Source organism: Vipera ursinii, assembly GCF_947247035.1.
Source record: "Vipera ursinii genome assembly, chromosome: 4".
In the NCBI taxonomy this organism is placed as follows: Eukaryota; Metazoa; Chordata; class Lepidosauria; order Squamata; family Viperidae; genus Vipera; species Vipera ursinii.
This window is the reverse complement of record NC_139514.1, coordinates 12,271,591-12,295,014: the sequence shown is the minus strand read 5'-3', so window position 1 is coordinate 12,295,014 and position 23,424 is coordinate 12,271,591. Positions and strand designations below refer to the sequence as shown.

Sequence of the window (23,424 nt, the reverse complement as noted above, 5' to 3'; positions counted from 1 at the left end):
TCACTTTTTACGAAGAGCTCGCGAGACCCGAAGTCGCATATAAGCGGCCCGCCGGGGCTTTCGCGGCCTTGGCGACACGCGTGAGGGAGGTGAGTCGTGTGGGATCCGTTGCCATCCGTTGGGTTTCGGGTCTGGGTTCAGCGCCGCTCGTTTATGTCCTTATTCCTCAAACTTGTATGCCGCCATCTCGATAGGAAACCTGCGTGCGCTTGACGGCTATTGCTCTAATTCGCCCGTCGTGTTAGACCGCAGTAGGGTTGGTCGGCTGGACGGTTTAGGCAGGGTGATCGATGAGCTGAGCAATGCTTGTCTTTCATCGAGCCGGTGGCTTATAGCGCCAGACACGTGAATCCCTAATTAGGATTTTTAAGATCCTGATTCGTTCTTTCTCCCCTCCCCCCGCCCCTAGGTGAAAATGGGGCCGCCTTGCTTTCGCCCAGATCAGGGGTAGGCAACCTTGGCTCTTTTATGACTCGTGGACTTCAACTCCCAGAATTCCTGAGCCAGCCACGCTGAGGGGAAAGGGAGAGGTTTCCATGCTGAGCCATGCTGGCTCAGGAATTCTGGGAGTTGAAGTCCACGAGTCATAAAAGAGCCAAGGTTGCCTACCCCTGGCCCAAACCGAAGAAAGAAACATCGGAACTGGACAAGTGATCTCTGCAGTTCTCCTCCGTCATTGCTAAAATTTACAGAAAGTGACATTTTTCAGATGGGCAAGTCCTATAAATAGGCCTATCCCAGTAAAAATAAAAATAAATCTATCCTAAACTTGGACTCGCTCAACCACGTTGCGGCCTTCCACCTCCCTCCAAGATAATTATTTATCTTGACTAAGAGAAGGTATTCCAGTATAGCTGTATTCCAGTGTTTAGCATAACATATTCCCTACGTTATGCTAAAACATAGTGGAAGAACAGTTGCAGGAATTGTTTATGTCTAGTATAATGAAATAGGGATGCGGTGGCTCAGTGGGTTAGGACGCTGAGCTTGTCGATCAGAAGGTCGGCAGTCTGGCGGGTCGAATCCCGAGTGCCACGTAACAGAGTGAGCGCCTGTTACTCGTCCCAGCTTCTGACAACCTAGCAGTTTGAAAGCACGTAAAAATGCAAGTAGAAAAATAGGGACCACTCCGGTGGGAAGGTAACAGCGTTCCGTGCGCCTTTGGCGTCTAGCCATGCCGGCCACATGACCGTGGAGACGTCCTCGGACAAGCGCTGGCTCTTCGGCTTTGAAACGGAGATGAACACCGGCCCCTAGAGTCGGAAACAACTAGCACGCATGTGCGGGGGAACCTTTACCTTTACCTAGTATAATGAAAAGGACTAAGGGTTGACATGATAGCCGTCTTCCGATATCTTGGGCTGCCACAAAGAAGAGGTGGGGTCAACTTATTTTCCAAAGCACCTGAAGGCAGGAGAAAGAAGCAACCAAGGAGAGAAGCAACCTGGAACTAAGGAGAAATTTCCCAGCAGTGAGACCAATTGATCAGTGGAAAGACTTGCTTTCAGAAGTTGTGGATGCTCCAACACTGGAGGTTTTTGTCCGGAATGATAAAAGAATCTCTTGCTTGGGATTGGACAAGATAGGAAGACCTCCAAGGTCCCTTCCAGCGCTCTGTTCTGATTAACTAAGGCTGCCTTTCTCTGTACAGTATCTGTACATTTCTAGAAAGCATAGATTAGGAGACCTTTGCTGCGTATTGTTTCATATTCATCCTAACATGAATCCTGTGAGGTAGGCTAGGCTGCAAGGTAGTAAAAATAGTGGTCTACTTCTAAAAGAATATTTTAGAAATTTTGTGGCAGAATGGAAGACAACCTGAGTCTCACAGGTGATAGAGCTGTTTCCCTGTTGGTGTAGAAAAGACTAGGTTTGTACACCACGTCAAGGCAGGACTTTGGGATGTAGCTATGTAAACTTGGGCAGCATGGCGAAGGAGATTCATAGTCAACCAGGCAGAATTGACTAGACCAGGGGTAGGCAACCTCGGCTCTTTTATGACTCATGGACTTCAACTCCCAGAATTCCTGAGCCAGCCATGCTGGCTCAGGAATTCTGGGAGTTGAAGTCCATGAGTCATAAAAGAGCCGAGGTTGCCTACCCCTGGACTAGACGTTGGCATGGCAAACTAGAGTTCTTCTCTTTCTTGGTTTGAAATGTTTCACTGCTTATCCAAGTAGCTTCTTCAGTCTGATGAAGTTGGTAAGGGGGACCCCATCTCTGTCCTCCCGGGGTGGTTTCATTTCTTGCCTAATAGGATGAATAGAGTTGTTAAGGAGAGGGAGGGAAGGATAAGGGGTGATATTTCCAAGGTTTCAAACTAAAAAAAAATGCAGTTGCCGTGACTCAACTTCCAAAAACTCTATTGTTAAATCTTGTTAAGTGAGTCAAGTCTTATAACTTATGGATTCATATATTCAATCTTTGAGATGTCTCTATAAATTCTCACAAATACTCCAGATCATAAGAGGGTAGAAGTTATTTTGGATTTTTGTTGTTGTTGCTGCATGTTGACAAGACTTGGGGTGGTCTTTTTAAATAAGCAAGGAACTGCTGGAATGCAAATATTGAATACTGCCTGTAAAGCTATATCTTTTAGCTCTTGTTTCCGATGGATGCTAATTGTTTCTATTAATTACAATAATTTTGCTGTTTGTTGATTTGAATTGAAGATTTTGTAGATTACTGAAAAAACAGCTTATTAAAAACTGGTAAATCAGATCTATAGATAAATCTTTTTTTTGCTATAAAATATTGAGCAAATCTTTACCTTGATTTATTTGTTTCTTGAATTAGTGTGCTTGGGATTTCATGACTTATAGACTGCCTTAGGTATTTCAGCCTTGATTCTGTGAAGCTAAATTTCTGTTATCTTTTCAAGGTCAAAAACAAATGTAGCTAATGAAAAAAGAACGCTAGCAGCTGAAGCTGTTCCTGATAACCAAGATACAGAAATGTGAGTGCTTTTTATTGAAGTCATGAAAGCTATATCTTCAGTAATAAACTAGTTCTGCATTTCATTGTATATATTCAGCATTCAACAGACTTTTAATTAGTCATATTGGATAGCTGCCTTTAGTCTGTACATTAGATTGCCTCCTATTAATACCTTCCCAAATATTGTAGGGAAAAAATGGCTCCACTTGTAGCCTTATGTTGTACCTTTTCATTTGGAATTAATACTGTTTCTAGCTGATAAGCCCAACTTTTATGTGGCCAAGTTAAGTGAGTTTGGCCCCATTTTATGACTTTCCTTGCCACCGTTGTTAAGGGAATCACTGCAGCTGTTATGTTAGTAACATGGCTGTTAAGTGAATCTAGTTTCCGCATTAACTTTGCTTATCAGAAGGTTGCAAAAGGGGATTGCTGTAACTCTCATAAATATGAGTCAGTTACCAAGCATCCGAATTTTGATTATGTGACCATGGAGGTGCTACAATGGTCATAAGTGTGGAAAAAAATCATAAGTTGCTTTTCAGTGCCATTGAAACTATTAAATACAGTATATTGTGTTGTTTAAGTGTTCCCTTTATTTTTTTGAGCTGTGTGTGTGTGTGTGTGTGTGTGTGTGTGTGTGTGTGTTGCTCAAAAAAATAAAGGGAACACTTAAACAACACAATGTACTGTATTTAATAGTAGGATGTCTTATCTTGTGTTCCCTTTATTTTTTTGAGCAATACACACACACACACACACACACACACACACACAGGTCTTTTTCTGTGTAAGATACACCAAGACCTACATACCTGTACCCGTGAAAATCTATGAAAACATATATATATGTTATACATGTATGTATGTATATACATACATATATACACACACACAGTTTGTAGGGAAATTATCTCTTTTCCTATTCCTATGTCGTTATCCTTTGTGATTTCATGTGCTCTGTAAGAAAGTCACATTCCATTAAAGGCAGGTTTCCTCAATTGTATTAACCATGATAGCTGGCTTCCTATACCAAGCCATCATATGCCTTTGTCCTGTGTGTAATTCTAGCCACAGAGAGATGAGTTCTCTACCATGCTTGGTAGGTAGAACACCTCCAAGCAGCCATTTTGCATCCATCTCTATAGAAAATGTTCAACATTGGTTTGGACTTGTTGCTAGGAGTGGGGGAGAGATGGACAAATCTGTAGTGCTACTAAGGAGTAGTTCTTACCTTTCATTACCTCAGATCCGACCCACATTCATCAAAGCACTTGAGGAGAAAAGCTTTGAATTCAGCAAGAGTTGCCGGGCGGGCATCTTCTGCGGGCATCTTCTGCGGCCATGCCGAGCAGTCCTTCCCCGGCTCGTACGAAGGGTGAGAGTCAGACGAAGTTTCCCAAACCTAAAATTGATCTTCGAGCCCTCTTTGATTACCACTTCACAAGAAAGCAGCACCGCTTCCGCAAACGATGGACCCCTACGGAGAAGAAAGTGAGGAGACCTTACAAGTATGCCAGGAAATGGCCGGAAGGACACAGAATTTCAGAAGAGGAGCGGAGGAGGAGAATGAAAGACAGAGGAATTGTATTCCCTTTTGTGGAGAAATACTACGGCCGGAAGCACCTTCCTTTAAAAATGGTGCGAGAATATGAGGTAAATTATACTTCCACATTACTTTTTTTTGTGGGGGGGAATGTTCAGTACGGATAGTCCCCAACTTACGACCACAATGGAGTCCAGACTTTTATGTTGCTGAGACATTTGTTAAGTCAGCTTTACCCCCATTTTACGACTTGTCTTGCTCCATTTGTTAAGTCAATCCCCACAGTTTTAAAATTTGTAGCAGGGTGGTTGAGTGAATCTGGCTTCCCCGTAGACTTTGCAAGATGATCACATAACCCCCGGGATGTTGCAACCGTCATAAATATGCCGAGCATCTGAATGTAAACCACACGACCCTGGAGATGCCGCTACAGTCATAAAGGGGTGTAAAAAGTGTTAACTCGTTGGGCCATTGTGACTTTGAATAGTCACTAAACAAGCTTGTAAGTCAAATACCTGTAATGTTTTTGTGGCTGTCATCCACGCACTTGCTGACTTCCAGATGTTTTAACGGTGGTTAGCATGAGTTGAGAAGGCTGATCTAGGCTCCAAACGGTTTCGTTGAGAATGCTTGGCTGCTTCTTGATTGTGTTGATGGAAGGAAAACTTTGCAGTTGACAACAGTTTTGTTCCATGTTAATTTTGGGGTGGTTTTTAGACATGCACTTTTTTGTTTTGTGGCTGAAAAAATTTTTTTCCTTCTCTCCCAGCATGCAGCTTTGAAGGGGTTTTTCAAATACATTGAAATGTTGAAATACGAACATCATTTGAAGAAGTCTTTGACGCAGTTGAATGCTGAGGGCGACCTTGAAAATGAATGTTTGGAATCACGGAGGCACAAATACCTGGATGACGATGGACCCATTTCTCCCATTGCAGAGTCCAAGTAGGTACAATTAGACCTCCTCTAAGGTTGGGTTTTTGCAATCCAAAGCCCAGCCACAATGGTGTGATTATTGGAAGTTTTAATTGAACTTTGCCCTTTGATACCAACAGTCTCATCTTTAATAGACCATGTGATTTTATCTGATGCCTTTTTGTGTAAAGCTTCTGGTGAAATTTTACTCAAGAGTCACTTTTCAATTGGTAAAAGAATCGAAATATTTTCAGGGTTTAAGAATTTAGCTGTCCAAAATAAAAATATGATCAGCTTTGTACTAAATGCCCCCAGTTCTCTTCACTGAATATAATACAAGCATATAATACAAGCATATAATACAAGCTGGGACCTGAAGACCTGGCTCTTCGAGCTCTCTGGCCCAGGCTGAGAATTTTAATTTTAATTTTAACTGGGGTTTTATTTGTTCAGGGACGGATATAATATTTTTTTAATCTGTTTTTAACTTTTGTATTTTTTGTTTTAACCACCCTGTAAACCGCCCTGAGTCCTTCGGGAAAGGGCGGTATATAAATATAATAAAATAAATAAACAAATAAATAAATAAGTAGTCCTTGACTTACAACCATTTGTTTGGTGACCGTTCAGAGTTACAGTGACATTGAAAAAAAGTGGCTTGACTGTTTTCACATGGTCACACGATCAAAACCTGGACACTTGGCAACTGACTTATATTTATGACGGTGGCAGTGTCCCAAGGTCATGTGATCCCCTTTTGCGACCTTCTGACGAGCAAAGTCAATGGGGAAGCCAGATCCACTTAACAACCATGTTACTCATTTAACAGCTGTAGTGATTCACTGAACTGGCAAGAAAGGGGCATAAAACTCAACTGTCTCACTTAACAACAGAAATGTTGGGCTCAATTGTGGCTGTAAGTCGAGGACTACCTGTGGCCCTTGATTTGCTGTGATAATTGGGAGCTGGAATTTCCATCGCTAAGTAATGGAGTCATGAAGTGCAACTTGCATTGCTTAGTGAAAGCTATCCTAGTCGTTCCTGGTGTTAACTGAATCCCATGGAGGAGTGATTGGTCGTAAGTCAAGCGCTATGCGTAATTTTTTTAAAAAAGCTTAAAAAGCCACACATTTCCGACTGAACTGAAGTTGTAGCTTTATGATACAGGTTCTTGCAGCTAAGGCTAGAGGTAAAAAGAAAAAAATGTGAATGGTACGGCTAAATGAAAGCTGGATATTGAGGCTTAGAGCATAAATTCAGCTGAAAGTGTAATCCTCATATTCTGGAGACATCATGCCGGAGAAGATGGATTTAAGTCTAATATGATAATTATTCTGTTTCAGCAATGATGAGGTTTCTGGGAATGAAAACATCGGTGCCAAAGTAGTGGTAAGTTTCTGATAACTGAAGTTTGCTGCATCAATTCCTCTGTCACTCTATCTTGGGAAAATGCATTAGAAATCAGGCCAATGCAAAATTAATTGTGTACGATATTGTAACAATTAGCATTCCTGCTTTCCATATTTCTACAGGTAGTCCTTGACTTACAACCACAATTGGAACCAGAATTTCTGTCTTAGTCATTGCCATCATAACTTGAAACAGACCCAATTTTTACAGCAGTCATTAAGCAAATTCAGCTTTCCTAGTGGCCGTTTTTTTCCCCCCTGGGAGTTGGCAAAAAAAAAAGTTAGAAATTATGATCAAGCGACCACAGGATGTTGCAACTGGTTGCAAGTGTGAGCTAGTTGCCAAGCACACAAATTGCAATTATGACTCTGGGGCTTATACAACGCTTGTAAGCACAAGTTCACTTGTAAGTTAACTTTCTGTAAGGTGTAAACAGTCTTAAATCAAGGCCTGTCCCTAAATCAAGGCTTATCAGCCATCCTATTGCTCATAATTTTGGATCTTGCAGAATAAGGCTGCACAGCTTGTTGCAGAAACTAAAGTGTTAGATCCACAGTTTTCTGTGTTCAGGGCCCTGCAAAAATAAGACTTAAAAAGGAGATGGAAAAGAAGGAAAGAAAATGGAAATGGAGTAAGTTAGAAGAAGATAAAAGAATTGGCGGCAAGTCTTGCTAACGATATCCCCCCCTTCTAAATTAATGGAGAAGGGACCCCACCACTAACCCAGGACATTCCAGGTATTTACCGGTTTCCAGAATGCCAGCAGGTTTGCCTGCCTGCTTGTTTGCAAAATACATTTTTGAAATGAGATTCTGCTTAATTGCTCTGATACTGGCATTCTTTCAGTGCCCTGCTGGTTTCTCTTTTCCAGGACAACAGCTGTTTCATATTAAGCAGCAAAATTCCCAAGAAAAAGAAGAAATCGAATGCAAGGCGAAAGTGAGCGGCAACTTTGTTAGAAATAAGGACTTTTTTAAAAAAAATAAAAATAAAAATGGAATACCTAGGAGGCATGCAAATAAAACGTACCATTCTGAAGATCCAAGCTACCTTAATAAAGTCTCTTAGAAGCAAGCAAAATACAAGCCAGGTTTTTAGGTATATTTTTTTCTTTCTTTCCTCTCTCAGCGCTTAGCTGTATAATTCTTTCTGATCAGACAATGGCTTTTACACCAGGATATAACTGCTTTTCAGAACACGTGCACAGATTTTGGCATGACAATGAGGCAATCGCAGTTTTGTCACAATGAGGGCACATACGTTTCATTCCCCCTCTTATCCTAATATCTTAAAGGTATTTTCTTAACACTTAAAATTTGCATTTATGAGGTATGGCGATGAGTTCTAAATTCTTAGTAGCCCTCACTAAATCCAGTAATCCAGACAACTAAAGGATATATGTTACAGTGCCGAATATCTGTTGCTCAGATGTAGAATGAGGAGGAAGGTTTGTTCTCCAGGCTTTGTGGGTTGGTTTCCAAACATTTCGTTACCAGGCTAGTGGCTTTTAAGGGGATGTCAGTGTTTTGTTCTATAGGATATATAATTGGATCTACAAGGGCAATTCGTAAATGAGCCTTTGTTTGGTTATCAGTGACAAGACACTCGCAGACACAGAACTTTTAGTGTACACATTAGAAAACTACAGCATTACATTACTTTTCGACATAATCACCATTCCAATGGAGGCACTTGTCACAACGTCTTACAAGGTTTGAAATACCTCAGTAGTTGTTGCTGGGCACCAAATCTGGGCTATGGGGAGAGGATGATCAAAAACATCCCAACAGAACTGCTTCAAAATTCCTTGGGTGCGTCTAGCGGTGTGCAGGCGAGCATTATCGTGAACCAACACCACGCCGGATGTCAGCATGCCCCGGCGCCTGTTATGGATGGCTCGTCTTGAGTTTTCATAATGTTTCACAGTAGATGTCTGAATTGATAGTTGAACCACGCTCTGTGAACTTCATTAGAAGTTACTCCTTGGGCATTTCACATTTGGTGGGATTTTCTAGGTCATCACTTCTGGTGTGGTGGTTCATGATAATGCTTGCCCGTACAACGTTAGACGCACCCAAGGACTTTTGAAGCAGTCCCGTTGGGATTTTTTGACCCCCCCCCCTAGAGTTGTGTTGGGAGTCTCCCGATACTTCCATGTTACACCTCTGCTCCGTGAGCTGCATTGGCTCCCAGTTGTCTTCCGAGTGAGATTCAAGGTTCTGGTAATGGTTTTCAAGGCCCTACATGGCAGGGGTCCGGAGTACCTTAGGGATCACCTGCTGCCGGCGTCTACTTCCCTCCGCCCTGTGCATTCCCACAGAGGGCCTCCTCAGGCTGCCCTGTGCATTCCCACAGAGGGCCTCCTCAGGCTGCCACCGGTCAGAGAATGTCGTCTGGTGGCCCCCAGGGGGAGGGCCTTCTCTGTGGGCGCCCCGGATTTATGGAATCGGTTGCCGGTTGAGCTCCGGATGGCGCTCCTTCCGACGCGATCTGAAGACTTATTTGTTCGAACAAGCCGGCCTGGCCTGATGGGGGATGGGTTGGGATTTTATTGTTGTTTTAAATATATTTACTTATTGTTTTAGCTTGGGCATTTTGTTTAATTCTTTTTTAACTTTTGTGTATCTGTATTTTTATATGTTTGCCCAGTTCACCGCCCTGAGTCCTTCAGGAGAAGGGCGGTATACAAATAAAATTATTATTATTATTGCTCAGATTTGGCGCCCAGCGACGACTACTGAGGAATTTCAAACCTTGTAAGACATTGTGACAAGTGCCTCCATTGGAATGGCGATTACGTCAAAAAGTAATGTAGCTTTCTAAGGTGTACAATAAAAAGTTCTGTGTCTGCAAGTGTTTGTCGTTGATAACCAAATGGGAGGTTTATTTCCCAACTGCCCTCCTAAAATCTGCACTATAGTTCCTGTGATGACTGTTTCTAGTTCAACTGCTAAATGATTCACAAATGAACTAAACCTAATACTCTGATCAGAACTGAGTGCAGAGGAAATTGTTAGCTTGAGGCAACTTGAACAAATTGGCTACCTGAACAAATGTTGAAAAACCCACAGTAAATGACGTGTATCTTTAATAGAAGCTGAGTTAATGCTGCAAATTGATACATACCTGATCGTTTTCTTTCTTGTTTTTTGAACTAGCCAAAACCATTGACTGTCCTCCACGATGTGCAGTATTTCAAATGAAAGTTTGAGGACGACTGGATGAAGCCAAAAAAATGATCTGGCCTGATTGTTCTTTGCAGAAGCTTTTGTGATTTCACTGTTCCTGAAATGCCTCAGCTTGGAAAATGGATGCATTCGACCTCTCATAGTCTACTGTGATGCCTTGCAAGTTCATTGTGTTTTTTCTTGTCCTCCTGAAAGTTGACAAAGAATCGGCTGGCACAATGGCCCCCTTGATGGATTGATTACATTTGCAAATCTCTAATCTGGGAGCAGAGTAAGAAAGATGATGGGTAAAACTGCTGCCACAGAGCTAAAAATCCTACCAACTTTGATCTCTGCAGCCAATGAAGCCATCGTGACTCAGCTGAATTTTTTTAATTGGAGCTCCTCTCTGTATCTTGATGGGTGTATGGGATGCGCTGGAGACAAATTCCTTGTGTGTCCAGTCGCACTTGGCCGATAAAGAATTCTATTCTGTTTGCTCAGAGTTCCCCCTAGTTTAAACATGGTGTCCGTTTCTGCAAATAGTTGTCTTTCAGATACTGCATCACGTAGCGACTCTTGAGGTAAATTGCTTGCTTAATATTTTTCGACTGGCTGATTGGCGTCTGAGCTTTGGCTTTAATAGAACATAAAACTGGACAGAAATTTAGAAGGTGGCATGGACTGATGTCAACTAACATCGGGTGCAGTGCGATCCAGCTTCAGCTATGCTAAAAAAAACCAAACCACCCTGGTTTTTGCGCTCTGCTTTGTAAATGGTTGTCAATACCATCTGGAAAAGAAAAGGTCTGCAATTCAGCTTATGTGGGAAGTAAGTTTGCATCATTCCCTTCTCCCCCACAAAAAAATCTTTCTGGTTCAAAATGGAGGCTAATGGGTTTCTTTAAAACATCCATGGGGGGGGAAAGCTTTGATTTTCTGCCACTGATTGGCTAAGATAAAGACAGGCGCAGGGGTAGGCAACTCTGGCCCCTTCATGACCTGTGGACTTCAACTCCCAGAAGTCCCAAGGTTGAAGTCCACAGGTTGTTAAGGGGGCCAGAGTTGCCCACCCCTGGTATAAATTGTGTTTTGTAGTTTTGTAAAGTATTCAGACATTTAGAATTTTTTCTGTTGTTGTTTGGCAGCACAACTCCAGGTTTTGACTGGTCTCTCAGATGAAAGCCGTTGGAGTCAGTGCTAAGACTACATACAACCTTCTTCGCAACCCACAGCTAATTTGTATTTGCTGTGTTACTTAAAGGAAGGGACATCATCATATCTGGGCCTGGATTTAACATTAGAATATATCTGAAAGCATGAAGTTTCTTTGACTGGTACAAGAAACTTTAAGGTAGTCCTTGACTTATGATGATCAACGATACGTCGGACCTCTTTGGGGTTACTTGCAGCCCAAATTCAGAAGTTCCAATGGCTGCTGCGGTTCTCTTCCTCCCCCCACTCCCCGCCGCACTTTGCAACTATGCCATATTTTCAGATGTTTGCAGCATCTCACCATCACATGACTTGTGTTTTACAATGGTTTTGCTAAATATAGCATTTTCTTGCATATGGCGAAACTGGCCCAAAGTGAGCTATTAGTTTGTTTAATGAACCTGGTGTGTGCTTAATGACTGCCATGAAACAAACTTGTAAAATTGGGTTGGTCAGGTGAGTGCCCTTGCTTTATGACCAGTACAACTTATGATCGTGACAGGCAGGCTCCATTACAGTCATAAGTCAAGGACTGCCCATACAGCACAGAAACTACAGGCATTTAAAATGATTATTTATCTTTTGTAAGTTAACACATTTTTCACAATTAGCCTTTGTGCTAGAAAAATTAAACCCCTGATTGCTTAGCACAATACGTGGTATTTTGACATATAAGAATGTTTCCTGATACGTGGACAATTCTTGATTTCAGGCTCCTGGAAAATAAAGATTGGAAAACCAATTTTGGTGGAAGATAAAGGTACATTGGCACCAATTAGTACTTGAAATACATGAAAGGATCAGTTTCAGAGATGAATGTTCCTGAAAGATTCACATCCCTTATTAAAGTGTGGTTGGGGGCTGTGCAGTACACAGATGTCTTTGCAGTTCTGAAAAAAAGAAAATGATAACCGCACTGTATGGTATCTGCATCCAGCAGTTGTTCCTGATGGCTTGTTCAAAAAACAGTGCAAGATCAATTCAGCATGTGGCATCGTTGGTTCTCAAGCTGCTGTGCTTGTGCAACCTGGTATTTTTGTTGAGACAGGAAGAGTTAAAAGTGTTGGCTCGGGCCAAAAAGCTCACCAGTGTGCACCGAAGGAAATTCAGCGTTTTAAGAACTACCCCTGTTAACGCCGCCATGCTGTAGCTGGTATAACAAGTAGTCCATCTGTTGCTGGGTTTTCACTGCCAGCAGGAAGACAATTCCTAAGATGAAGCAATTGTGTTTATTATAGAAGCTTGTTGAATGGTTCGAGATTGCCAAAACCAGTCATATTGTTATATCTTCTATTTCATTGTACTATGAATGTTACTATGATTACAGTAGCCGCCAGCTTAAGAACTGTACATTTGGCAATCATTTGAAGTTACAGCAGTACTGAAAACAAGGACTTACGAATGGTCCTTGCAGTTAAAGACCGTTGCAGCATCCCCATGGTCATGTGATCAAAATTTGGATACTTGGCAACCACATGCACTTTACAACAGTTGTTTCTCTGGAAGGGTGGGGCAAAAATCCCCTTCTTGCATTTGGGGACTTTCCTGCTTTTTGGGAATTTGTCTTTTCCAGGGAATCAAGTATAGAGAGAAAAAATCAGTTTTCTCACCCAGTTCCAAGCATGCTGTTCACAATCTGCTATTTAGTGCTTGCTTGCTTCGGTTGTCAGTAGCTTTGGGCTAGCCTGCTTTTGGGGAATTTGTCTTTTCCAGGGAATCAAGCAGTAGAGAGAAAAAATCAGTTTTCTCACCCAGTTCCAAGCATGCTGTTCACAATCTGCTATTTAGTGCTTGCTTGCTTCGGTTGTCAGTAGCTTTGGGCTAGCCACAGAAAAGCAGCTAGTCTTTCCTCTGCCAGTTTGGAGGGCTTTCCTCAGATCAAATGGATGGACCACCATCTTTCTGTGATCGACGAGGGTCCTCTCCTGCGTCATCACCTCTCTGGCAGTGACTTTAGACTTTTTAAGGGCCCCCGGCAGGGAGAAATCAGCCCGTGAGGAGCGGAGCCCTGCTGTCCCTCAGCTGCATTGCTACAGCGCAAACTGGAAGTCTTACAACAGTTGTGATCTGCATTTGCGGCCCTCTAGGTGGCTTCCTACAAGCAAAATTGAGGGGAAAGCTGGATTTGTTGAACAACTGCATGATTCACTTAGCAACTGCAATGATTTGTGTAACAACCGTGCCCAAAAGACCATGAAATTGGGCGCTAGTCATTTAACTTGCCTTCCTTATTAGCAATGGTAATTTTGGACCCAGTAGTGGTCGTATGTCGAGGACTACCTGTATTATACAGCCTCTGTTCTTGAAAAATGTCATAATAAAATATTTTCTATTCTAGAAAAATCCTAACAAAAAGTAAAATCAAGCTGCAATCATTTGAGCAAATCTTTGAAGGTAATAGTTTTTTTTTTATTTGAAGGGAATAATAGTTTTTTTTCTTTCCCCTGAAGGGAATACAGGGGTTTGTAACGTGGACTCAAGTTAAAATTCATGCCTCATTTGAAGTATTCGGTGCGGGCACAACTCATTTTGTGTTTGCCAAACAATGCAGTGAGGCTACAGAAAACACAGGTTATGCTTCCATCATTGTAAAACAAGTTATATTGATGACAATGAGACCTGGGATAAATTTATCCTGCAGTTTTATTAGCAAAATAAAAATACTGGAAGGTCTATAAGTCAGTGCTAGAATCTGTTGCGTCACAAACAGGAAGCTTGGTAAAAAAAAATCAGTCTCCGTGTCTGATTTTTTGCTACTGGCTGGCGATGATATGTATATATATGATAGCTCATAAGATAAAAAGTTTGTCTGTTTGTGTAGCCTTACCCATAAGTAACGGGGTAAATCAGTTCGATAAAATACATTGTTCATTGAAGTGGAAAAAAGAAACTTTAGACTCAGCGACCAGATTTAGTCAAAGCAAACATTTTCTCTCTCTTTTTTTTAAAGGAACCCAAAGTATTAGTCTATGGCTGATGATGGTTTTCAAGCTGCTGTGCTGATGATGGCGGAAAATACGACTCATGATCCCAGGTGCGCATTTCAGACTACACAAATAACATGCCATGGAGAATCTGAAGGAACAGGACCAGACCATATAGAAAGGCTGACAACCACATCAAGACTACTTCCCCAAAGCAGGCTGGAAAAAGGAAGGCCAAACTAAACCCCAGTATCCAAGGCTGGAGCCCAAAAGGCTGGTCATAATGTCCAGCTGCCCACTATCTACTGTAGAACACAATGTTCTACAGAAAAGGCCAAAACTATAGCTCAGGCAATGCCAACCAACAAGAAACCTTTGCCTTAGAGGGAGCATTTAAAACCCGAGGATTCCTTCCCCCACAGAGACCCAAGAAAGCGCCAAACAAGAAGGCAAGAACAAAGCCAACTCAAGGCAGAAGACACAGCAGCCCTCAAAAATGAAGTGCCAAATTATCGTCTTTCCAGCAGACAAAGGTTGAACCAGGGTTATCATGAATGCATCAGAACGTACACAAAAAGCAAAAGAATGAATGAATGAATGAACCTTTATTATTAAAGTATAACTTAACATCTCGGTGAACACCAGTCCGATACAAAAAAACAGTCACCTGGATCAAGGAAGAACGCTCAGCAATCTCACCAAGAAAGGGCAGATCTACCAAAGAAGACTGTGGCGGATGAAAAGTAGTGGACCTGTGCTCCCCCACTTCTATAGATGCCCCAAAGTATGCAAGCCAGGAATACCTTTCCGTTCAGTTGTATCATCAGGAACCACAACCTACAGTATTGCTAAAAGATTGACTTATAAGCTCAGATACCTCACAGAGGGAAGCAAATACTCCAATAACTCCTCACTAACTCCAGTGCCTCCAAATAATCCAACACATGACTGTAGGTGAAGACAAAATCATATTCATCGTTTGATGTCACAGCACTGACCTAAGCAAATACACCAGAATTGAAGTAACCAGAATCATGGACCTTATCAACCTTTGCGTAACCACATACCTTTAGTTCGACTAACAAATCTGTCTACTGATCATAGGAACACCTGCAGGACCAACACTTTCAGGACTAATAGCAGAGACCATACTACAACTCCTCCTGGTGTCAATAGCATTCCCGTACATACAACCCAAAATATAGATTGGGCACGTAGATGACGCCTGTGTCACAATTTAAAAGAACCAGCTAGAGACCACGCAAGGAAACCTTCCAAAGACATCTTCAAAGAAGTGGGGAAGAAGAAAACGACCAACCTTTCCTGGATATTCTCAGCAGAGGCAATGAGGGCAAATTAGAAACAAATCTGTTGTAAAGCCCACACCAGCCTTCAACAGACCACTCCAACCACGTGGCATCACTGCAGCGCCCAAATCAACTAAAGCCCTCCAAAATAGAAGTAAACCGGAAGCCCCAGAAGAAATGATGGGAGTCATCTACAACATAAATTGCAAGGCCTACAACAGCCACTCTGGATAAACGGGCAAAAGACTGGCAGATCCTGTCTGGGAACGCCATTTAGCAGTCAGAAGGCATTGAAACTACTACTCACCATCAGTAAACACCCAGATGAGCAGATTAATGCCAAGATTAATATTAGACCAACCATCGAGAAGCAAACAATAACTCAGTCAAGGACCTGTCAAACGTAACAGCAAACCCCCACCAAGGCCACTCCTACCAGCAAGGCAAGCTACTAGACCAGGCATGTCAAACTCGTGATGTCATGCGACGTATCGGAACTTTTTCCCATTGCCGAAAATGGGATGGGCGTGGTTTCTCCGTGACGCTCCAGTCCACGGGCCGGCAGTTTGACACCCCTGTACTAGATTATGAGGAAAAAAACCCTACTCCCTTGCTAACACTGATGACGTTACCTAGCTTGATAATGAGATATCTGCAAGAAAATGGCCGAGCTCAGAAAGCACCAAGGACTCCACTGTTCAATCCTGAGCTACAAATAATTCTCTTCCCATCGCTGCCGGTGGCTGAAATGGTAAGATATTGAAGGAATTCTGAAACTGATACCGTTACTAATAGAAAAGTAGATGTGTGTTTGGAATCTAGTGGGTTACGGTAGGAGGGATTTTAAAACGGCAAAGAAGGTCGCGCCAAAGCGTGGGGTGAAAATTGTGGTTGCTTTCTTAAAAGACTGGTGAGGAGATTGTCGTGATGATTGGCCTGATGTTCAACTGCTCTGATTCAGAGAGAGTGATGTAACAGCCATTCTGAACAAAGCGATTGAAGTAGCCTTTCTACAATAGCTTGTTGACTTTCTGGGCCTTTGCTGTAGACCCCAGGGGTCTTCAAACTTGGCCCTTTTATGGCTTGTGGACTTGGAACTCCCAGAATTCCTAAGCCAGCATGCCTGGCTGAGGAATTCTGGGAGTTGAAGTCCACGAGTCATAAAAGGGCCACGTTTGAAGACCCCTGCTGTAGACAATGACATTCCTTGGATTTTTATATTGCCGAGCAGGTGATGAGATTACGAATTGTGCATAACCTGGTTCTCAATATAATGGGAAGTAACTGATGGAAGAAAACGCCCTGGAGACAAGAGTGGGTGAACAGTGGGGCTTCCTTGTTGGCGATGACAGAAATGAATAGAGTGCAAACTCTCGGCTCTTTTCAAGAGAGATTTCCTCCCCCCTCCCCCAGAAATCAATCTCTTTTTTTTGCCGTTGCCATTTTAGATGAAATAACTGAAACTTGTCATACAGCTTTGAAAATAAGCTTAAAAGGCTTTTCTGTCGTTTAAAAAGATCCTGTGGGTAAGAGGGAGATCAGGAGAAAAGCAAAAATCCTGAATGTTTGTGTGACATAGCCTAGTCCCCTGGTGGCGAACCTATGGCACGCGTGCCACAGGTGGCATGCTGAGCCCTCTCTGTGGGCACACGTGCTGTCCTAGGCCTTCAGCTGGGTTTTATAAACTCCGCTGCTTGTGTGCAAAAAAATAATAATTTCAATCAATCAGCCTTGCATCCTTCCGAGGTAGGTAAAATGAGGACCCAGATTGTTGGGGGCAATTAAGCTGGCTTTGTAATAATGCCGCTTGGGGTGTGTGTGAAAGCCCTAATAAGCAGGCATATACATAGAATGAAGGCTACTGCTAAGCTTGTAAGCCGCCCTGAGTCTTCGGAGAAGGGCAGGATATAAATGGAATTAAAATTAAAAATCAATTTCAACTTCTTGCATGAAAAAAAAAAGATCTTGCAAAATTGGAATTGATTGAACTTTTTAGTTCCACCCAGTCTGCCCTTACCGCCGCAGCCACGCCCACCCAGTTGGCCACACCCATCCGGCACCTGACGATACATAAGGGGGTTTTGGGTTGCAGTTTGGGCACTCAGTGTCTAAAAGGTTTGCCATCGCTGGCCTAGTCTTTTCTCCCTGGTTTAAGAACAGGAGAAATCCTTATTGAGCTGCTTGTTTCAGGGGAATATATTTTCCTTGGAGATTGGTCCCTTAAAACCGGAGCTAAAGCAGCAGTTCTTTCAAATAAGGAGTCTGTGCAAATAAAATTTTGCAGAAAGTCCATCAAGCTCGCTGGTGTATCTCAGCCCAACTTAACTTGCAAGGTAGGAAATTGATAGCTGAAGTTTCCCATGGCTATAGGAAAAGAAGAATGCTAACTAACTTGTTTGTGATAGCCTTGCACTCCAATCTATGTTTTTCTGCAGCTGCAAGTTGTGAGCCCATAGCACAAGTGAATTGCAGCTGCTTCAGATGAAGAAAAAGGCACGGCTTGGTATGGAATCTCATTTCCTTTTTTTATTTTTCAAATTGTGAGCAGTAATTTGAACGTTGTCTGGGGTTTTTGCACACCTACATTAGTTGATGTAATACTAGGAGGTGGTAAAATGTAATAAATATTCCGATTCTGATAAAACTTGACTCCCAAAATAGTAGATAGAACCTGTATAGATGTAACAATATTGAAAAGCCAATGTTGAGGTCTATCCCGATGGAGCCTAACTGTTGGTTCTTTATCGTTGGAAACGCCTCATAAAGCAAGGACTTGTGATTTCGTTTTACCCATTAATCTCTGTGCTTGATGGGTGCAGTAAAATTACAAGACAATAAAGATCTTAGGGTAGCCCCAAGCGTTCCTCCTAAAGGACAGCCATGAAGAAATACTTTCTCACTCTGCAGGTGTGGGGGAACATGACATCAGTTGTGCAGACCCTTCTGAAATTGTGTTCGTGAAAAGGTAATGTGCCCAGTTTTGCCTCATTTATTTTGATTGTAGCCTTTTAGAGCCTTGATGGCACATAATCCCACGCTCAGCTTGAAATTTGGATTTCTTAAAACACTTCAAGATTCTGAAGTGTTTCTGAGCATGAAACAAGACACCCTGTATTTCCTTGAAGAAAATATGATTGCAGCGTCCTAAATTCTGGGAAGATAGCTGCAAGGATGGAGAATATGAAAACATATTCTGGTATATTTCAAATGCCTTAAAATGATAATTAGCTGTGGAACCTTGCTTTCAGTTTTCACATTGAAGCTGGCAAGTGAAAACCCACAGCTAATTGCTGAAATAAATAGACCCTTTATTTTAGATCTTAATATCTTAGAGGTAGTCCTTGATGGATAATTGTATTGGAGCTTGCCCATCATGGTTGTAAGTCATGACAGTCATAAGTATGCATCTGACCCAACTTTATAACTTTTTTTGTGGTGTAGGCTAGGCAAAACACAGCAGGCCATCCATTATAATCATTAAGCAAAGCAATGGTTCACTAGGAGCTGGTTTTGCCAAAACCAGCATAAAATGATCACATAACTGCAGACGGCCATAAAAGTGGACAGCCCATTGTCAAGTGCCCAACAGGTGTCATAAAAGGACTACCTGTATTTGGTCTCTACCAAGGCTGCTAGAAAATCTTATTTCTGGTATGCTGTGGACGTGACCGCAAAGTAACCCCTCTAGATTTTTTACACTGCTGCCATGGTAGCAACAAATCTGGTGGGAACATTAGGGGGGGGAAAATTAAGAATTGAGGGCCAGAATCTGAAAGCTTTAAACTGAAGAATGTCTCTAGCTTTCTGTGTCTTCCCTTGCACCTTGGCTCTCCTTGCGTTCTCATCTAAAACAGATTAATAAATCCGAACAAGATTCACTTGATGCTTACCATGTTTTCCCCTGTTTTCAGTCGTGAGCCTTTATCGAAATATCCCTGAGGAAATCTCAGTGGGGATCTGCAAAGCTGGCTGAAAGTTGGACTCGAGCTAAAGGTAAAAATGAAGGCTGTGGAAGTTGCTGTGCAAAAGGTCACTTCAAAGAGGGTTGTGTGCTGATCAACAAGCAGCTCTTAACGCGGTGACCTTACATGGAAATCCTCTGTCGGGATATCAAGGCGATTTGGAGTGCTCTGTGATCTATACGAGAGGAGACACATTTGGGAGCCAAAATTATCTGGATGGCTCCCTTTGTAAGCTCATTTAGGATGAATAGCTAAATGAAAGCTGAGGAAAGTCCGTTATAAATTTGATTCACTCTTGAGAAGAAGTATCTTCCTTGAGCTACAGGGAACCAAAATAAGCAGCTAAACTAGCTCTAAATTTCCCTTGAGGGTTGGTGAAAAGAAAAGGCCAAGCCAAAAATACATTGATTTACCTCATAAAAGTACTCTTCTTCTATTTTAGGTAGCTGGCACTTAAAGAATGCTGAGGGGATGACCTGGAACAGAATGGTCTGCCAAATATTTGGGCATTAATGCTTGAAAAATTGTGGAATTCACTGAGTGACTATTTTCTTAACGAAAGCTTGCGATATGTGTCTTTTAAGCAGCCATACTCTTGGATACTTCTAATTGTTAAAACAGATATTTATTTGAATAACCTAGCTTTTTCCAACTGTATTTGCAGTTTTGCTGTACTGTGGTTTAATTATAGCTTGATTAATAAATGATATTAAGCATTAATCATACAACGGTGAATTCTGTTTCCTGATCTTGTGTACATTATATCTTTTTTTTAATATGCTTCTAGAAAGCAACATAGTAGAGTCAGAGATAATACTGCTCATGAATGCAATAATAGGCAGGTTAAGAAAAAGTACGAGCTGTGTTCAGTGTCTTCTCTTACTGGCAGCTGAAATTTAAAAGGTAGCTTTTGCGATTCTTCAACTAGTTTCCATTCTCCATCTTCTGGATTGTTTGGCAGGAGGCTGACCATAAATCTCCCTTTCCCATTCTGACGGCACAATTTTTTTAAAGGCAAGTGAAAATGAACATGGCTTTGGAATGAGTTGGCAAATGTTCTACATTTTTTGCAAATGAAGGTTTTTTATTATAAATAGTTAAAATAGTACAAAAAGCAGACACATGACATTTGAAAATAAAAATCTTGAATTGAAAAGCCATAATTGGAGACAATGGTCTATATACAGCATTTGAAAATTTGCAAGGATATCCATACCAAATGTGAATTATCTCAAATTCTGCCACATAATTTAATTATCAAGGAGACCTCAAATTCAACGCTGATAAAATTATCCTCCATTTGTGGGAATCTGCAAAATACTAGGTTTTCAAATTGATTTTCCTGGTTCGTAGTTTTTCCAATGTTTTCTATAAAGGAAGGGGAAAGAAAATAATCTCAGCAACGAATAAATGGCAGAAGTATAACAGCAACAGCACTTAGCAGTTTAAAAGTGACCAAAATGTGGCACAGGTGACAGAAAGATCTGAGAGCCAAACTCCTGAACAGCTACAATGATATGTGGGTAATCCTTTTGGATATTGCACATTTTACACACACACCCCTTTTAAATCGGCCTTTGCTTATTGAAAATTGGGACTGGAATTGTGTTTCTAAAGTGCAGTCCTCATTGCTGTCGTTAAAACAAAAAGGCCACCTTTTTAAAAGCAAGAACCTCATGTGACTGACTTGCAATTTCCTGCTGGCTTCCCACAAGTTGTCAGTAGGGAAGCCAGTTGGAAGTCGTGCCTGGTGGCTCCAAAGGCGGCTGGAAGGTGGTGGGTGAGTGAAGCAGAAAGTGCTGTGGCAATTGGATGTAGGCTGGGGAGTAGTGTGAGAATGGAATATTAAAAGCCTGGGATTTTGTGCTCCAGGGCTCAGGAGAAAAAGGGCCATAAGCAACTTGCAAGCTTCTCTACAGGCTTCCCCACTGAACTGCTTGTGGAAAATTGGCAGGGAAGGTTGCAAATGGCAATCGTGACGGCGTGGCTGCTGGGACTTCCAGGACTGGTTATGCCATTCGTTCAGCATCATTGGCAACATCAAGCTTTGCTCGTTAATTGGAACTGACTTATCCTTTATTATATATTGGTAGCTTTCATGAACTTTGTTCACAATGGAAAAACATAACAGCTGTTTAATTAAACTTGCTTGGATAAAGACAATACGAAACAATATGGTATTAAAATGATTTTACTTCTGGCGCTTGCTGCCAACCACATTTGGTTTTCTGCATTGCAAACAGGATGAATTCCTCTCATGCTAAATATTGTTTTAAGTCGATGCCTAAGCTTACGGTCAATTCGATTCACAATTAAAAGAATAATTATAAGCAGCAAAATTTAAGAGGGTTTTTTTTAATTTTGTTTTTACTTTTAGAGCCTGGGATGGAATATTCAGTTGCAAATGTTTTACCTTCTGAAATTCTTTTGCTCTTTCCCTGTTCCTGGCATAATTTTCTTTTCTGTCTTTCTCTTCCTTTCTGTTCTTCACTTCTGCCAGATTATTATAGAGTCTATGAAAGAAAGAAAACAGTTGTTCCAGTTACCAGTAAATAATTCGAAAGGAAATCCTTTGTGCAAAGGGACTAGCGATAGTTCGGGAGAATTTCTAATTTCCAGTCAAGATAACAGTAAAAACAGCAATGCCTAGGCCCAGGCTTTCTAGTGCAGGCATGTCAAACTCGTGACGTCGTGCGACGTATCGGAGCTTTTTCCCCATTGCCGGCAATGGGGTGGGCGCGGTTTCGTTGCGATGTGTCCGGCCCGCGGGCCGGCAGTTTGACACCCCTGTTCTAGTGGAAATGCGTGGGGACTAATCCTCCCCAATTGTTCCCACCTGCTGTACCCAATCTTGTCAAGAAGAGCATTCTGGTGCAATCCAGAAGGAAATCCTTTCCTGCCCTTTGGTACATCATCCCTCCTGAGGTTAGATTGGCCCCGCTCCTGTTGGCCTTCCACAAGGCCTTGAAACTTGGCTTTGGTTCCTGGATATATCACAGAGCTTGTCTCCTGGCTGGCTGACCGGCTAGGTGTTTTATTTTTATTTGCTTTTTTATATTGTGTATTTCATGCATTTTATTGTAAGCTGCACAGAATGAGATGGGCGGCTATATAAACTGAATAAATAGAATAGAAATAGGAATAGAAAGAATAGAATAGAAGTGAAGCGAAGCGAAGCGAAGCTGGAAGGGACCTTGGGAGATCTTCTAGTCCAGCCAACCCCCTGCTCAAGCAGGAGAACCTATACCAGGGGTAGGCAACCTTGGCTCTTTTATGACTCGTGGACTTCAACTCCCAGAATTCCTGAGCCAGCATGGTTCAGCATGGAAACCTCTCCCTTTTCCCCTCAGTGTGGCTGGCTCAGGAATTCTGGGAGTTGAAGCCCATGAGTCATAAAAGAGCCAAGGTTGCCTACCCCTGACCTATACCTATATATGTGTTTGTGCTTTCTTTTTTTGAAATACCAACTACTGCCCAGATAGATGTAAGTTTAAAACCCTACTGCTATGGCAGAGTCCCATTCTAGACTGAACTTCCCAGTATTATCAGGGTGCTAAACAAAGAAGCAAAATGCCAACACTCACAATGCGGTTAAACAACCTCAAAATTGATTGGGGGGGAAAGAGAGAAAGACCTGCAATTATAGTGCAAACTTAAGCCTTGTCCACTTGTTTGTTTCTGCCATGACAATTACAAATTCAGTGTTGAAATGTAGGAAAAGAACTAAAAAGCATCCTGTCCAAAGTGCCTGAAGACTTTGAGGGTCTGGATGTGGAGGGAAATGCTGCTGAATTCAATTTTACCGGGCCAGAATAGCTGTGGATATTTGGGGATATTTCATCTTTATCCTGGAATGGGAGTCGCCCTTCCCCATTCCAGGCTTCTGGGCAGCTTTGAAAGTCTTTGCCCAGCTTCATCTGTTGCACTCTTTCCTAAATGGGGAGGTTCTTCAGATCATCACTCACACTCCAGTCACCTCATGGCTTGATTACTACAATAATGTTCTGTGTGGGGCTGGCCTTGAAACTTCCAGCCAGCCGAGAA

General features: G+C 42.0%; 2 protein-coding genes across 7 annotated transcripts in view; one reads left to right on the top strand and one right to left on the bottom strand.

The window, feature by feature from the left end:
- The first annotated feature begins 12 nt into the window (after window positions 1-12).
- On the top strand, window positions 13-20,100 carry TAF1D (TATA-box binding protein associated factor, RNA polymerase I subunit D). Of its 4 annotated transcripts, none has more exons than XM_083361786.1 (10): window positions 13-89; window positions 2,882-2,956; window positions 4,184-4,590; window positions 5,250-5,425; window positions 6,739-6,784; window positions 7,677-7,903; window positions 9,964-10,779; window positions 11,900-11,947; window positions 13,526-13,581; window positions 14,138-15,990. In XM_083361786.1, exons 3-6 carry the CDS (start codon window positions 4,279-4,281, stop codon window positions 7,746-7,748), a joined length of 606 nt encoding a protein of 201 aa, XP_083217912.1. In that variant the 5' UTR covers window positions 13-89; window positions 2,882-2,956; window positions 4,184-4,278; the 3' UTR covers window positions 7,749-7,903; window positions 9,964-10,779; window positions 11,900-11,947; window positions 13,526-13,581; window positions 14,138-15,990. The 4 variants fall into 4 exon arrangements, 2 of the variants coding, with proteins under 2 accessions (XP_083217912.1, XP_083217911.1); XM_083361785.1 differs by having other exon boundaries at window positions 9,964-10,804; XR_014492413.1 differs by lacking the exons at window positions 13-89; window positions 2,882-2,956; window positions 4,184-4,590; ... (2 more) ...; window positions 7,677-7,903; window positions 9,964-10,779 and adding exons at window positions 11,042-11,326; window positions 17,854-17,921; window positions 18,326-18,383; window positions 19,330-19,411; window positions 19,823-20,100 and having other exon boundaries at window positions 14,138-16,169.
- Window positions 20,101-20,371: 271 nt separating this feature from the next.
- Window positions 20,372-23,424, bottom strand: part of CEP295 (centrosomal protein 295) — a 54,406-nt gene continuing 51,353 nt past the window's right edge. The window contains exons 25-26 of one of the 3 annotated variants that reach the window (XM_083362091.1): window positions 21,794-21,893; window positions 20,372-20,748 (exon numbers count right to left, since the gene is read on the bottom strand). In XM_083362091.1, the coding sequence (XP_083218217.1) occupies window positions 20,701-20,748; window positions 21,794-21,893 (148 nt within the window). In that variant the 3' untranslated portion in view covers window positions 20,372-20,700. The remainder of the gene's footprint in view (window positions 20,749-21,793; window positions 21,894-23,424) is intronic. The other 2 variants (XM_083362092.1, XM_083362090.1) reach the window with 2 other exon arrangements.

What these genes read in the sequence shown, in the direction of transcription:
- TAF1D (XM_083361786.1), top strand. Translation starts at nt 4,279, where the DNA reads ATGCCGAGCAGTCCTTCCCCGGCTCGTACGAAGGGTGAGAGTCAGACG. An exon ending in AAATGGTGCGAGAATATGAG is followed by an intron (nt 4,591 to 5,249) that starts GTAAATTATACT and finishes CTTCTCTCCCAG; the next exon opens with CATGCAGCTTTGAAGGGGTT. An exon ending in TCTCCCATTGCAGAGTCCAA is followed by an intron (nt 5,426 to 6,738) that starts GTAGGTACAATT and finishes ATTCTGTTTCAG; the next exon opens with CAATGATGAGGTTTCTGGGA.